Source organism: Peromyscus leucopus, chromosome 1 (assembly GCF_004664715.2).
Source record: "Peromyscus leucopus breed LL Stock chromosome 1, UCI_PerLeu_2.1, whole genome shotgun sequence".
In the NCBI taxonomy this organism is placed as follows: Eukaryota; Metazoa; Chordata; class Mammalia; order Rodentia; family Cricetidae; genus Peromyscus; species Peromyscus leucopus.
The window spans coordinates 47,764,202-47,781,706 of NC_051063.1; the positions used below are offsets into that span (position 1 = coordinate 47,764,202).

Below are 17,505 nucleotides of genomic sequence, written 5' to 3' on the forward strand. Positions count from 1 at the left end.
AGCCACAAGGCCACAGTCTGATCAGGCTCTCAGGGAGTCCTAGGTCCTTCCCCACCATGTAAGAGAAGTAAATGTTCAGTATCCCTGGGCATGGCTGCTTGAAGATGTCCCAAATAATCTCATCTAAGGATCTGGGCCCATGAAACACAAAACTGAATTTCAGAGGTACTTTGAAAAGCAGTTGTTAGTGGGTGGTGGTCATCGGGTTTACAGAACCATTCCCTATTATTCAAGAAGTAGAATCATTTCTGAGCATCCAGAGGCCCCATGTGAGAAAAGATGGTTCCCTGGGATATCCAGGTGGCTCATGGAGACTGTGGATGTTCCCAGAGATGTCCTGAGACCTCACCTCTCCCACTGTGAAGCATGACCTGTCCAAGGTGGTGACCATGCATCAGAAGAAGCTGTGACCAGGCTACCTGGAAGCCATCTGGGGAAGTAAAGGCAAAGGCCTGGGCCAAGCTGGTGAAGTCACCCTAGATTTCCCTTGGATGGCAGATGTAGATACACTAACCCATCCCTTTGGTCCTGTGTTCATCTTTGGTCCTCTTTATCTCTCTCCCTCATAAACATCTTTTCTTTAGGACACTTCAAAAACAAAATGCCTCACTGCAAAGAAAGTCATTAAAACATGGATCTCAGTTTTATGTTAGTTATGTCTCATTGTTACAATTGAATGCCTGATAAAATCAACTTGAAGGTGGAAAGGTTTCTCTTGGCTCACAGTTTGAGGGTGCAGTCAGTTCATCACAGCCGGAAAGGCATGGCCGCAGGAGAGTGTGGCAGCTGGTTACACATTCTATCTGTAGTCGGGAAACAGAGGGCGATGAATTTTGCGTGCTCAACCTGAAGTCCCTTGGATCCAGTCCAGAAGCCCCACCCTAGAATGGTGCTTCTCACATTCGGGTGGGTCTTCTTGTTCAGTTATACCTTTCTAGAGGTGTGTTTCCATGGTGATTCTAAGTCCCATCAAGTAGACAATGGTCTTCTTGTTCAGTTATACCTTTCTAGAGGTGTGTTTCCGTGGTGATTCTAAGTCCCATCAAGTTGACAGTGAAGATGAGCCGTCAAAGACGTCAGCATCCTGGACGTTAACGTGGCATGTGTAACGCAGGCCTCTGTACTTGGAAGTTGAAACTTGGTTGACGCACAAGGACAAATGATGTCCAGAGTTCAAGTGAGCAGACCGGTAGTGACAATGAGAGTTATTTTTAAATGCCCCAATCTGGATTGCAGGTCGTGTGGAAAGTTTGGAATCTACACTTCCTTGTTGACTTTGCGACTCTGGGTGACAGCTGTTTGACTTGATCAGACAAGCGGGATGGGAGGGGGTGTGAGGAGCAGGGTCAGGAGTGGGAATGGGTATTGCTAGTGTCCACGAGGTGGAAAACACTTCCCTTTAGTTCTTACGTAATTTCTCCAAAGCCCAAAGGAAGCACAGAATATCCACCCCCTACTCTTTTATACCACCCCAAACAGGCTTGGGGAGTGTAGGGGACTTCATCAGACTGCTCACAGCTGCTCAGTGGCAGGTCTGACTCAGAAGTCCATATCCCCTTCTTGGCTGTATGACGTGGTCTCGCCACATGCTTCCCTGTGTTGGATGCATGTGTGGCTCCATGTGAGCCTTTCCCTGAGATATTCAGAAGGAAGAAATATCTTCTTTCCCATGTCTTCTGTAAGTTTCACTCATGTCCTAGCTTGTGCCAAGCTGGCCTTGGCCAATGACCCAGAAAATCCAACTCCCATAGCTTTATTTACTTACTTTTTTAAGATAAGAGATGGGGGCAGGCAGAGGAGGAGGCAGGGCACTCAGAAGCCAAGCCTATTTCCCAAAAGCAAACTTCTCTGGATTAAGAAACGGGACAAAGGGGGCTCCTCTGAATGCACAGGAACTCACCTGGGCTGTATCGATGATTAAGCTGCAAGCTCTGAGGTTGAATGAACCTTATTGCAGCATCCCCTGATGAGGAAAAACAACCCAGATACACCTCGGATCTATAAATGAAATTTATGTGGAATGAGAGGCAGCTGGCCCCTCGCCTCTCCCAGCACAGTTCCCAAGCACAGATCCCGGGGTTTTCAGCCCTGGGCCAGCTCCAGGTCAGCTCCCTGACAAAGCTCTGTCATTCTAGGCTCAGCCTTGGCACAAGCCACCACAGCCCTCTCCTTCTCTCCATTTCTTCAGGAGGATGGTAGGTGTCGGGCAGGGGCTCCTCACTTCCAGAGACTGTCTTCACATATATGTGGCCTTCCTGGGCACCTGGTGGGTCCATTTCATGGGTCGGTGACCGCCTAGGATTCTTGAGAACACAAACAGATTTTTAAAATAATATAGTAGAGACTTCAGCTTCTGGCCAAGGTGGGCTCAGCTATATGGACCCTTCCAATGGAAACAGCCAAGATCAGACCAAACATGTGAAACAATGGTTGGCAAGAAGACAGTGGGGATCAGGGGACTAAAGACACCAGCTCTTGAGGGGCAGGAGGTGAGTGGCATCTACAGTTGCCTGAACTTATTGCCTTCAAGGGTTTTTTCATGCCACACAACTCTCTCTAATTATTGTTAGCACGGTGTCTCCTTCCTTTAACTTTTAATCCATTCAAGTCTTTATATTCATAAAGTGTGATTCTGTAGAGTTTTATAAAGTTGGCTATTGCTTTTATAGCCAAACTGACTCTCTCTGCCTTGTAATTGAAGCTCTCTAGGTCATTTACATCTAATATGATCATTGTTATAGTTGGGTTCAAATCCACTATCTCGCTTTTTTTTTTTCATTTTTTTCTACATGTTCATTCTTTTAAAAGATTTGTTTATTATGTATACAGTGTTCTGCCTGCATGTATACCTGCATGCCAGAAGAGGGCACCAAATCCCATTGTAGATAGTTGTGAGCCACCACGTGGTTGTTGGGAATTGAACTCAGGACCTCTGGAAGAGCAGTCAATGCTCCTGACTGCTGAACCATCTCTCCAGGCCTACATGTTCATTTTTAAATTACTTTTCTCATGTTTTATTCCCTATAAGCTTTATAATCTTACTAAGTTTATTGAGAAATGTGTTGGGATTTATATCACAATTATGTTTATTTAAAAATTAAATTAATTTGTATGTGTATGAATGTTTTCCCTAAATGCACATGCCTGGTATCTGAGGAGGTCAGAAGAGTGCAGATGCCCTAGAATTAGCATAGACCATTGTGAGTTGCCGTACAGGTGCTGGGAACTGAACCCAGGTCTTCTGAAAAAGCAGTAAGTACTTTTAACTGCTCTCTAGCTCCATAATTACACTGATTATACAGATAATAAAAGTACCATAAATTGACATCTTTATGATGGTGAGTCATCCTTTCCAGGACTATAGTATATAACCATCATAACTTAGCTATTGTTGAATTCTTTTATTGAAGATTTATTTTTTCCATAATAGGATTAGACATTTCATCGAATTTGTTTTCAGCATTCTATGTATTTTATTACCATTGTAAAATAGGATTTTATAAAATTCTTTTTCTAACTGGTAGCTGTTGGTATTAATAAATGCACATGATTTTGAATTTTTTTTTCAGTGTTGGAAATGAAACCTAGGCCTCTTTGCTCATGTTCAGTTAGTGCTCTACCTCAGAACTAAATCCTGTGTATTGTTTCTATGTGCAATAAACTTATTCAACTATTTGGCTAATTCTAATAACCTATCTGTAGGTTATTGTTTTTTTTTCTATGTTGACAGTCACATATGATCTGCAAATTATGATAATTTTACTTCTTCCTTTTCAAGTTATGTTTGTCTTTTCTTATTCCATTGTGTTGGTTAGGACCTAAAGTCCAGTGCTGCATACAAGTGATGAACATTTTTTATTTGTTTCTGATCTTAATGAAATATTCCCTTAGGTACCCCTTTTCAAGTTAAGTTCCTATTTTAGCTCACCTTTGAAAGTCCATTTCAAGGGCTGGGGAGAAATGGTGCCTGCTATGCAAGTGTAAAGATCTGAGTTCGAATCCTCAGAACCCACATAAAAACCAGATGTGTAGTGCAAGCGTCTGTAATGCCAGCACTCTTACGGAAGATGTGGGGCAGAGTCAGGAGACCCCTGGAAGCTTGTGGGCCAGCATCCACAGAGGAAAACAGCAAAGAAATTCTTCTTAAACAAGCTGGGAAGTAAGGACAAACACCTAAATGTCCTCTGACCTCCACACATGTTCCATGGTACACATAGTCAATCGTATGTGTGCACACACATACATTGTGTACACACAAACACACACACATTGTGTACACACAAACACACGCACACACTAAATAAATAAGAATAAATAGCTCTTATCACAAGTGACCTACCTTTCTAAAAATCCTTTTGTCCTATTAACATGGCCATATAGCTGGTTCTTTTGTCCTTTCAATAAATTACATTAAGTTGATTATCTGTTTTGCTGTTATTTGAATTTTCCATGCTGGGCATAGAACCCAGTGACTTCTATGTGTTAGGTCAGAATTTTACCATTGATCTACAGTCCACACCCTGTTTGCTAATGTCAAATCAACTGTGAACTCCTGTCTGGTCGGTAAAGACACCCAGATGACCTTCTTTGTGCTTTCACTGTGTTCCATTGCCTCCTTTCCAGGAGTCAGATGGCACCTTTGTGCAGTCTAGGCTTAAAAATCCTTAGCTGGCTATACTTTCTGTCACATGTGGGGATTAGAATTAAAAGTTCTTACCTCAGATATTTTGGGATTGTCATAGAGTTCTGAAATTTCACATGGTCTCTCACTTTCCTAAAACAGTCAAAAATAAATAAGCAACAAATGAAAGACCATAGCTGTAACCATTCAAATCATCATGTTTTAAACTGCAGTGCCCATTAGGATTGCCAGAAGGTTTTAAAACAAAACAAACACGCAGCTAAGCAAAGCTAAGCGACCTCGAGCAAAATGAACAGACTCAAGAAGCACCATTGTTCAAAAACAGTCCAGGCTGGCATTGTGACGGAGTGAGCAGGAGGAGATGGAACAGGATTGGCTGTGAGGTGATAACTGGGTTCTCCGTACTCTACTTTCCACATTGCCATATGTTTACAGTTACAGTAATCCCCCTGAAGCACTTGCAGTGGCTTCAGTGACCAGTAGCCAACTGGGATCTTAAGATGTTAATGGGAATCCCAGAAGCCAAAAGTTATAAGCTTCCATTTTGAATAGTGTGAGAAGCCTTGAAAGACCCTACTTCATCCCATCCCCTTGCTCTTTGTATCCATGCTGTATATGATACCAGCCCTGTGATAGCTGACAGAGACATTTATTGCTCTATTTTAAGTCATTCAGTTTTATTATTCACTAAGAATGTTAATCTTTCAGTGTGACTAATTTATTATTATCATATTTTTGTGCATAGTGTCTAATAGGGACATTGGGTTCAACATGCTTCACAGCATCAAGTGACTACTACATGGTCTTGAAGTTTATCCTTTGTGAATGATGTTTGGGGGGACTATATACATAATAAAAATATGTGTTGGGGTGGGAGTGCAGCTCAGTGGTGGAGTACTTGCCTAGCATGTGGGAAAAGTCCCGTGCTTGATCCCCACCACCATAAACAATCAAACAAAGACCCCCCTAAATGTTTTTAGAACAATTACATAGTTCTATCACCAGGAATTCTTTATTTTTTGTTTTGTTTTGTGTGTTTGGATGCCTGCTTTCTATCTTCCCATATTAATATCTACCAGTATGAAAACAACCGTGAGAGAGTGAAGTTAGAACTCAGAGGCTACGTGGCACAGGTAGAGCACATTGTGAAACTTTGTTGGATACAGATCTAGGTGACCATGCATGGTCCCCAGGGCAAATCTGATTCAAGTATGGGATGTCAGGGGGTCCATGCACATTCTCTTGTAAGTCCTGCCTTTTTAGACACAGGAACAGGCAAGGTCTCAATGTATCCCTTCCATAGACACCTCATCACTTCTTTGTCTCTTATTCCCCTCACATTCTTACTATCCAATGATGAAACCTGTGCCTTTTCCTCCCTCGGTACAGATAACACCCCAAGGTACAGACATGTTTGCATGGCAACAATAACCTATTCCTATATTTTGCCACCAAATGTCATCTTATTGCTAGAGATTTGTTCAAGTGATCAGAGAGTCATGTGCAAGTCAGCTTTGCCTGAATCTACCTACGAAAGACATTTCAGTCCAGCAACGTCTACTACCTTGTCCTCAGAAACAGCACAGGTTCTGGGTTCTGACATGCCTAGCCGGACAGAGGCCAGTTCACTGAGAAACTGAGATTCAAGCTACACATTCACAACCAAAGAAGCAGTGATCACCTCAATGGGCTCATCGATGCTTCTTCTTCGCTGAATCAAGGTTAACAGCAAGGCCACCAGCAGGGCTGTGGCCAGCAGGGAGGGGATTCCGGCGCTAGTCCAATAGAGGGACCACAGTCCTGAACAGAGAAATAAAACAGAGTCAGGGAGGCCCAGATTCTTCAAGAATAGAGGATGCATCTGGTGATTAAAAATAAACAGTGACAAAAACATGCATGGGCTCTGGATGCATTGGAGAAATGAAATATTTCCAAAGATATTTGTGATGTATATAATTGGTGAATTGCTTTCCTGGATCTAATTTATATAGTTTACATGCATTTGGAATGCTGATCATCTACTAGAAAAAGGACAACTGATTTAAAGCAGGAGTCTCAGGGAACAGAAGCACGAACATCCTTTCGGAAGAAGAAAAACCAAGGTACAGTTCACAGCCACAGTTAGATGCCATGTTCACCTCCAGTCTGAAAAAGTGCCCTCTGTTTTTTGTACTGTTGACAGTGGCTAATGTAGAGACTCACAACTAGTCAAAGTGCAGAGAGCAAGGGTCTGGGGTGTGCTCCCTTGGGAAGAGGATCTCTTTATTTTGCCTCCTCCCTAAGGCTCAAGGGATGTTTCGGAAGAGTAGGGAGGAGAGGAAATTGAGGAAGACTAGGGCAAAACAGCTCTTCTGCTCATGACCGGAGCATCCCACCCATGAACTCACAGCAGCTGAGGATGCCTGCACAAGACCAAGCCAGTCAACAGTCTAGCATGGATCAGGGACACTGTAGATAGGTTCTGTCTAGTTTCCAACATACAGATGCAAACACAGGTATGGATTCTTATGCCTGGTTGCTTTTCTCCATGCTCTGTGAATTTGTCTGTGCATATGCATGTATTTTAATGTTTGTTTATTTATATATGTGTGTGTGTGTGTGTGTGTGTGCGCGCGCGTGCGTGCGTGCGCGCACCTCAGTCTGCAGAGGTCAGAAGAGGGCATAAGATCCTTAAGAACTGGGTTAGAGCCGGGCGTGGTGGCGCACGCCTTTAATCCCAGCACTTGGAGGCAGAGCAGCGGATCTTTGTGAGTTCGAGCAGCCTGGGCTCCAGGAAAGGCGCAAAGCTACACAGAGAAACCTGTCTCGAAAAAAAAAAAAAAAAAAAAAAAAAGAACTGGTTACAGGTCGTTGTGAGCTATTGTGTTGGTGCTGGGAACCAAACAGAGATCTTATGTAAGCACCTAACTGCTGAGCCATCTCTCTGGCCCCAGGGCCTGTGGTTTTACACTTTCTCTCCTGCTTTTGAGCAGCAGTGGTTATAGGAATAATTACTGAGTCTAGTTCTGGGCTTGGCGACAGTTCATATGTCAAACTTCAATCCACAAAACAAATACAGGAGATTCGGAGAGCATTTGTCCCCTCACAGATGACAGAACCAAGGCTTGGTCATTGAAGTGGACACTTACATCGGCTTTGGCACTCGTGACAACTGGAGAGGACGTCTGTGAGAAAAAAAGAGTATGTGACGTAAGAAAACAAAATCTGTAGCTCGTACACCATGCAAAAAGTCCTGTCGATGGTGGGGTCACTTTTGCCCTAAATGACTAACAACAGCAATGGCAGAGTCTGTGTGAGTGTTTCCAAAGTAAGAATTAGAGTGAAATTAGGCTATGAGGAAACAAATTCCTGCAATTTCAGATTTGGAAGGCAGAGATGGGATTCCTAGAGCAAACTGGCTAGCAAGACTAGTCATAGCCATGTCAGGGAGTTCTGGGTGTGACAGAGAGACCCTGCATCGATGAATAAGGTGGAAGAGACATGGAGGATGATTCCTAACGTCAACCGTGGGCCTCCACATGCGCATACATGTGCATGTACACACACACATGCAAAACATGCACAGATGTGAATGCACACCACATACACATGCACGAAAATGGAAAAAGAAAATAGGGACAATAATAGCTACCTCTGGGGGTTTTAGGGATCTCAGGAGCACCACAGTCATGACCTTATGTTCACTGGTCAGGTCTATTTTTATTTAACCCTCTCTGCGATCTTTTTTTGTTTTTCCCAAGACAGGGTTTCTCTGTGTTGTTTTGGTGCCTTTCCTGGAACTTACTCTGTAGACCAAGCTGGCCTTGAACTCACAGAGATCTGCCTGGCTCTGCCTCCCGAATGCTGGGATTAAAGGCGTGCGCCACCACCGCCCAGCCCCTCTCTACAGTCTTGACGGCCGCAATGGTGTCGCCAGGCTTTCTGTGGTTAGCATCTCCGAGGTAGGTAAAGCAGGCCTCAGAGAACTCACACAACTCAGGACCACGTTTGCACGGATGAATCTGACCTGAACTTGAGCATTTGACCTTCAGGACAGACCTCTTTCCTCGTGAGCTCCCATCAGGGATGGTGGTGGTGTTGCCTCTACTGCTCCTTAGATGGCTCTTTTCACATAAACACGGCCCTACACACTCTCACATCACGGCCCTGCATCTGTGTAAAGTATTGTCCTGCTCCGCCTCCTTCAGCAGATCCTACCGCTGTGCGCCACCACAACCGGCAAGTATTGTTTTTCTGAGGATGGCAGGAAGAACTGACCGTTGTTTCAGGGAAGGTGTTCTGTCTTCAAAGTACAGAAATTTACTCAGGCTGGCTAGGGCAAAACATATCAGGCCTAGTGGCTGCACGCCTTTAATCTCAGCACTTGGAAGACAGAGGCAGAGGGACCTTGAGTTCAAGGCTTATTCTGGGCAACGGGCAAGATCCAGTTTCTTGGAAACATTTTGTAAGGCAGTTAACAGCCAGGTGCAGAGGTAACTAGTGGAGCCCGGGGTGGGGTGAGAAGCTGGCTTCTCTAGGGCTTCTCTAGGTGGGGAAGGGAGCTTGGGTGAGGCTTCCCTCTCTCCAGCTCTCCTAGACAGCATGGCTGCCTTCCTGCTTACTTCCTGCTTCTCCTGATGGGATTTCTGCTCTCATGAGCACCTGTTAATTCCATATCTAATGCTTGTGGAGCATCCAGTGTGTGCCAGGCTGTCCAAACCCTTTTCCCATATTAACTGACCCACACCTCAGGGCACCGAATGAAGCTGGAGCAACATGGCCTCCATTTTACAGATGAGAAGAGTAAGGCACAGGGAAGGAAAGAGACTGGTGTAAGGGAACACAGCCCTGGCTTACGGACATAACAATAACCTTACCCACCGAAAATGCTCATTCTCGATCGGCCCAATCACTCTCTTCCCAGACTCTGCACTTAGGAAGTCATCTCAAATACAGACGCAACCAGACATAGCGGCGCATGCACTGAGGAGGTGGAAGTAGGGCCATTGCAGGTTCACGGCCATCAGAGCTACCCTGGGAGCCCTTGTCTCAAAAAGGAAACTACGGACAAGTCTTCTCTGTAATGATGCTTATCACAGTTACTCTGGTCTGGAACTCATCACACAAAACAAGTCACTTGGAGAAATAACGTGGGACTATCCTCAGTTGGTTAGAAGACTGGTGGAAAATATTTAAGGCACAAAATTGTATGTAGAGGGAGAACACAGTGGGAAGAAGCTGGAGTGCGCATAAAGTCAGACAGCAGGGGGCGCTGTCCTGCTGTTTTCTGAGGACGGGAATTTAGGGACTTAATTTTCTTTTTCAAAAACGAACGTTTATACTTTTTTAAGATAAAAACATTGTTCTCAGGGCTGGAGAGACTGCTTCCTGCAAAGCCTCATGGCCAGAGTCAGTCCCTGAACCCACATGGTGGAAGGAGAGAACTGGCTCCCTTCAGCAATTTGTCCTACACATGCTATAGTCCATGTATGCCCATACCACACACATGCATATGTGTACACACACACACACACACACACACACACACACACACACACACGGATAATTTAAATTCAAACAAACGTTGCTCTCAGGACCATTCAACACAGACTGTGTGCATGTCATCACAATATTCAGGGCATGCGGGACAGAGTTCTGGAGTCCCCACTATAAGTTCCACTTTGACCTTCTCCCACTTGCCTGGAGACAGGGGTCTGACCACTCTACTTACTGTGTTTACTGGCAGTGTAAAGTTCAGTGAAAAACTCTGCAAGAGAGAAAGAAACATTAAAACTCCCAGGAACGGTTAGCAACCTCCGGAACCTCTGCCTCCAAGTCTTGGCAACCCTGGCAAAGGCGAACTGAACCCAGAGCTGGGCTCCACCGGCGCGTATCTGTTCCCAGTGTCAGCCTAAGAACAGTCAATACAGGAGCCTGGGGTACTGGAGAGCTGTGCCAATGGTGATGGGCTTCCCTTCTCGCCCTCCAGCTCTCAGCCAGGGCTGGACTGGGGGTCTCATCAAAACACTGGAAATGGTTTTCTCCCTGAATGCCTTTCAAGGGGAGAACTGAGAATTTAGAAACATTACTTAGTAATGTTTTCAGCTTAAATCAGATCAGCTCCCCCAAAGGGTATGATGTAACCCCTGACTATTAGCCACCTTCTCGGGAGAGTTAGCCAGAGAGAGATGAGGCTGCGTGTTTTACCAAGGCTGAGCTGAGGCTTCGGCATGAGCTGATCCAGTCAGGGTAGCAGGGAGCTGGACTTACCCCTCTGTACCTGGCTTATCCCTCCTCATTGTGTGTAATCAACATAAAACTTTGCACCCCACAGCATACCAAATTTCCTGCACACACCTCTTATCAGGGTAAGGTCTTGCCAAGGCCATTGGTGGCTCCTTTCTGCTCCCTCATCCCTGCCCATCATTCGGGTTTGGGCTGATTGGCACATCTTTCCAGGCTGCTCTACCCAGTCCTTTCCCTGCTGCTGGGAGCCTCTGTGGACCCTGCTGTCCCTTAGCCAGTGGCCTTCCCTGGCCCTGTGTCTTCTCTCTACCTCCTGGACTTTCAGCTACCTTACTCCTGGTTCCTGGCTGGCCCCTCCTCTAGTCCCATCTCCTGACATCTTGGTTCTTTCTGCCTTCCCCCCTCCAGCTCTTGATCTCCCCCACAGCCCCCCAAGACTGGGTCTGTCACTCAATCAGCAACACATTTGCTAAATTTTAACATTAAATGTTTTCCGACAATGGAAATACTGGGGTGGGAACAGAGAGATGACTCAGCAGCTAAGAGCACTTGCCACACAAGCCTGATGACCTGAGTTCCATCCCTGGGACCCACATGAAAGGGAAGGAAAGAACCAACTCTACAAAAGTGTCCTCTGACCCGCACATACCTGCCATGGCATGAGCACACCTCCTTCCCCAAAACAGAAATAATGGAAGAAATTAAAGCATCCCAAAGAAAGGGAACATGTCGGGCCTGAAGTGCCTCAAAGGTCATTTTATATCCCAGGAGTTTGCTGCAAGGGATAGAAGAGTGAGACCCAGGAACTCATGAGAAGTCATGTCATAAACAGTCAGGACAGTTTGAGCTCCTTTCTGAAACAAGTGACTTATCCTGTTCCTGGGACCGGGTACAGCCCAAGGCTGAGTTTAGATTACAGAGCCCTACATGTACAAAACCAAGAAAACTGATCACCTGTGGGCTGGAAGTCACATGGGCTAAAGAACGGGAAAACCCTTGCAGAGTATAAAGTGTTTTAAGAACCTATAACCTATGCCTCTCCCGACTCCACCCTAAAGAGTACATCGTCATTAGGACAGCCCCTCATGTCAGTGACTTTGTCCACTGCTCTGTCACTGATTAACAATACATTTTCCCTTTACAGAGCAAGCACCCAAGGCCCAAGCAGGTGAATGGGGCATCACACAGCGAAGTCAGCTATCACGAGAACCAAGTCCTCTGCTGACATTTCCCTACCACACCACAGGGCTTCCCTGCAACCCCTCGGTTTCTGCAGGTGAATCAATATTCCTCCTCTTCTTCTGGGCTACTAGAACCAGGGTGGCATCTGGGACTCCCAGATAAGGGTCTCCTGGCCCAAGGGCTCCAACCTTTCCTGCTGACACTACCCAAGCCTACAGGTGCCCCAAGGGCACTTGCTGATCTCTATGGTGTATGCAGCTGTAGAGACTTATCTCATCAGTGATGTCAGCGGGCCACAGACAAAGCTTCCTTTGGGAGACTCGGGAGAAGAGGACTGCGAACAACAAGTGGGGCTTTGCGTGCATTGTTTATCAACACACAGATGACGAAAGTTTTGGCCACTTTCAGAAAGACTTTCATATTTTGCAGAAACACAGTGCCTTGCTGTAATGGAGAGGAAAGGATGGCATGGTGCCCTCTAGAGGCGCAGCTGGGTGGCGTGAAGCAACCCTGGGCTCTGAACCGCATGATCTAGGTTTGGGTACAGCCTTTGCTGTGCACTTGGAAGCTGCATGGTCTTGGAGAAGACAAACTTTCTGGCCTCCATATCCTCACAGCCCCTTTGTCCTGCCAGGCTCAGTTTTTCCATTCTGGAAATGGGATACTGTTCGGTCATCCTGCCCACCTCACAGGAAAGCCTCAAGGGATATACTGTGGCAGCTCCTTCCAACCTGCAAAGGGTCCCGACAGGATTGTTAGCACCAAGTGGCCATAGCCAAAGGATCTGAATTATGGATGTCACAGCTATGGAATGTTTCTAGAGGCCTCTGCCCTCTTCTGAGGCAACAGGACAGTCACGCCATTAACTCTGTTCTGATGACTTCCCATAGGACAGAGCTCTTATCCCTGCAGCCCAGGTGTGGAAACCTGGACCAAGGCGGGGTTCCTTCCAGAGGTCCGTGGTAAACAGTCACAGGGTTTCCTAACTCCTGTGACTTCTCATCACTTCTCTTTAAGTTTTGCGTGAGATCTGCAAGAGTTGTGCCTGACATACCTCTGTCAGCACGATGCCCTCCAACCCCTCAAGGTTGTGGCAAAGCTCGGGATCTTCTCCACAAGGGCTGGATAATGTTCATTCAGGGATATCATATGTATATACATACACATATATATTGAATATATACTTGGTATAAGCGCTCCATCATTTCGTTAGTCACTCATCCAATGGCAGTCACCTGGGTTATTTTCAGGAAAGTTCACAAATTTTAGTGGCGTTGGACCAGAGATGCTCCAGCACACAAACTACTTCAGTATACTCTTCAACAACTTGATCTTGGTTCAGAATGGCTCTGAAATTATCATATTAATGAAAGAGTTGATTCCTCATCTCAACTCAACCCCTCTGAGACACTCGGTTGAAACAAATCTAATTCCCAATAGTGAGGCACTAAATAAGCACAATTTGGCAAGAGTTTGGCTTCTATTGCTTACCTTGTGTTTTTTCTCCTAGAATAAGTAAATAATAATAAAAATAATAACTAGGGTTATACATGAATGTTTATAACCAAAGTCATCCTAGCTTTTAAATTGCACATACTATTTATTACATGTTATATACCATTACATATTTTATTCTATATATTATATACATGGCCATTTTCATATAAACATGTAATGTACTTGAGCATGCCCTGTCACCCACTCTCTTCCCCTTTCATCTCTTCCAGACAGTTTCACTTCTGCTTTCAAGTCCATATATGTGTGTGTATAACATATGTGATCAGTATGTAAGGTCACTCATGTATTTGGGTGTATACACACACTCATATACATGAGTTATTTTTATGTGTCTATAAAGTCTAGGACTTGCACACAGAAAAAAGAACCCACAGAAGCCTGCTGATTTCTCTCTTGGTTGAGCAAACTTCCCCTGGCTGAGTCACACCAAGTGTATACCACACATCAGCAGGAAAGGTGGAAAGCTTCTGGTCCACACTGCTGAGAAAGCAGAAGGCAGACGACTGAACAACTAAAGACAAGATCACTGATCCGAACCCAAGGCTGAACGAGATGAGATCACCACATATGCAATGAAATTTTTTAAATTAGTATTTTGTACCTAGGGAAAAAAGCCAAGCTCCAGGACTTCATTGTAGGAAACGTACAGTTATAGGTATTGAACTGGGAGACTTGAGCCTTAACGTCTTAGAATTGTTTACAGCGAGACAAAGAAAGGTCAAGCTAAGAAAGATGCTCTTACTCACCATTTCTAACAGGCTCCCTTGGCAAGCTTCTCTGTCACTGGCACTGTCGGCCAGTGCCTCCCGTTTGTAGGACACCAGCTGGGAATGCTGGGGAGGCAGGGCTAGAGGTAGTCCCAGGAAAGCCCTTGCTACGCCATGTATGGTCAGAGGAATAGCCAAGCCCTCCGCTGACGAGCTTCTGTCCCCTGCACACCGCACGTGGCTTGAGCCTTCCTTCTCTTTGTCTTTATTTTCTGTCCTTTTCACTGCGCAGCAAAGAAGTCACAAGCTAGTGTGAGAGTTGGGAGCTCTGGCAGCTGGCAGCTCGTTAGAAACAATGGGTGACAGGGCTGGAGAGGAGCCTCAGGAGTTGAGATCACACACCACTCCTGCAGAGGTCTGGAGTTCGTTCCTAGCGTTCCCTTTAGACAGCCCACAACTGCCTGTAACTACAGTTCCAGGGGACCCTACATCTTCTTCTGACTTCTATGGACACAGACACACCACACACACACACACACACACACACACACACACACACACACACACACACACACAGAGAGAGAGAGAGAGAGAGAGAGAGAGAGAGAGAGAAGAGAGAGAAGATGAAATGAAACAAATCTTTCTTTAAAAGAGGACGTGAAGACTGAGGTTGACTGCTCTACCCCCAGCTGACAGAACTCACACTAAACACATTTCTAGCCATGACACGGGCAACATAACTTCGGCATCAGCACAAAGCATGGCTACGTGAGACGTGCTGAGAACACTCTGTGTGGGCAGGGCTATGGCTCCTGCAGTGGACACACCCAGTGCTTCATGCCAGCCTCCAGCTTTCCGTCCTTGCATCTCGGAGCGCATCTCAGAGTGCTAGTCTCTTAGAGCTGAGGCTGTTTTCAACAGCTTATGATTTCCGTCATGAGTTTGTCTCTTAAAGTGAGTTGTAGGGCGGAGAGACATCTCAGTCAGTAGAGGGCCTGCCAAGCACTGAAGGGAGGGAGAAGGCAGAGAGGGTGATCCCTGCATCCCTGGAACTCACTGACCAACCCGCCTGGCTGAACTGAAGAACCTCAGAAGTTCTACCTATTTTCTCCTGCCTTGCTATTGGCCATTTAGCTCTTTATAAAACCAATCGGAAGGTACCTTAGGCAGAGACACATCTTCACAGTGTATAAAAAGATTATCCTACAACCCACAGTGACTGTCTAAACTAAATATAATGGTACTTAGAAGTCACAGAGTCAACACAGTGAGAAACCACAGCTGCCTCTGTAGGAGCTGAGGGCACTCACCTAGCCTCCACCTCTGAATCTGTAGACTGGATGGTTAATCAACACACCTGCTCCAAGCCAGGCACCTAGATTTTCTTGTAAGACATAGAATTGTAGGTAGACATGAGAACTTACCCAACAGCCTTGGTTCACTTTCCTGAGGCCTGGCTATGAATGCACAAGGCCACTGAGATCTTTCTGATTCTTTCCACAGTATACTCACAGATCCCCAGCTCTCCCTCTGATGGGCATGCCATCTCTTTAGAAGAACGGTTGGCACCTTTGGTTAAGTGGTGCTTCCCTCTAAACATCTTGCATCAGTCATTACGGATGGGCTGTAGTGGAACATGCAGGGAACAGACAGTCAAGGCACAGGGCTCTGGGAGACTGTGGGGTTGCTCCCACGGTGTCGGCAACAGAGATTCCTCACAGTCCTCTGAGGATGGCCTTAGGAAAGTGTGCTCTGAAATGTCTCCGCCCTTTTGCCAGCTGACGGAGACTCTCATTCCAGGAGGAGGAACTACTTGGTGTGGAGTGAGTCCACATGCCAAAGTGGACTGCGTGGTTCTCTCCCCAGGGCAGGTCCCTCCAATGCCCAGAGGTGGGTTTGCAGGATACACTTGGATGTGTTTGACCAAGGAAAGAGGGTGAGTGAGGTCAGCAGGCTCCCCTCCTCTGGGAGTACAGACGCTCCTTAACTTAGGCAGTTATGCCCAACAGCTCTATTCTAAGTTGGAAATAACGTAAGTCAAAAATTCATGGAACACAGCCACCCTCCCAGACCTCACAGCTTAGTAACACTATACAGTGTCGTTTTGCTGACACTTGTGACCACATGGTGCCATGAGAGATTATCTTACCAAAAAATGAAAATAAAAAATTTTGAAACATAGTTTCTACTAAATGTATATCATTTTTACACCATTGTAAAGGTTTTATTTCCAAAACTGTTCAGTCTAACCATTGTAACTTTGGGGCTTTCTGTGTTGGGCCTAAGGAGCATCTCCTTAGAAATAGCAAAAGGAATGTCCTTCATGGGTGAGAGGTTGGGGACTTGAACTCTGATTCCCCGATCATTTACATTTTCCAGTATTTAAATTTGGACACTTCTAGTCACACCAATGATTTACTAGGCTTGGTCATCTTTTTTTGGGTGGGGGTGGGGGTTCGAGACAGGGTTTCACTGTGTAGTTTTGGTGCCTGTCCTGGATCTTGCTCTGCAGACCAGGCTGGCCTCGAACTCACAGAGATCTGCCTGGCTCTGCCTCCCAAGTGCCAGGATTAAAGGCATGTGCCACTGCCGCCCGGCAGGCTTAGTCATCTTAAAAAGTTGTCTGTGTCTAAATGCTAAGTGGCTGCCTAGGTTGAGAGAATCCCATATGCTGGGTGTATTAGAAACAGCAGGGTGCTTATACACATGCTTCTGGTACCCATCAAGGCCAAGATCAAGGTCCCAGCAATGTTGATGTGTGATAAGGATCCATGTCTTGTTCACAGGCAATCATGTCTTTGCTTTTCTCTGACATGGTGACAGGAAGGGGAGCTGTCATTCCTCAAAGGCTCACTGACTAATATCATCACACTGGGACCAGGGTTTCACTATATTCATGTGTGGTCCCAAAACACCTGTTTTGATTTTTCCAGATGTTTCTCTATAATGTCAGTAATGGAGACTGGAGATATGGCTCGGCAGGTAAGGGCATTTACTGCTCTTGATGAGGACCTGGGTTCGGTTCCCAGTACCTACCTGGTGGCTCACAACTGTCTGTAATTCCAGTTCCAGGAATCGTATGCCTGCTTCTGACCTCTGAGGATACCAGGCACATACAGAGCACACATACATACATGTAGGCAGACACTCAAACTCAAAAAATAAAAAAATAACACATTTTTTAAAATGCCGATGTTGTCTGAACTAGTAACACAAACCCAGAACACAGCA

General features: G+C 45.7%; 1 protein-coding gene across 1 annotated transcript; it reads right to left on the minus strand.

Moving 5' to 3' along the window:
• Positions 1-987: 987 nt before the first annotated feature.
• Positions 988-14,697, minus strand: Opalin (oligodendrocytic myelin paranodal and inner loop protein). Its single transcript, XM_028889396.2, is given in 7 exon segments — positions 988-2,303; positions 4,718-4,774; positions 6,324-6,418; positions 6,421-6,442; positions 7,771-7,806; positions 10,353-10,388; positions 14,314-14,697. Coding segments are annotated over 7 exon segments (426 nt in total). The 5' UTR covers positions 14,317-14,697; the 3' UTR covers positions 988-2,126.
• Between the last annotated feature and the right edge of the window lie 2,808 nt (positions 14,698-17,505).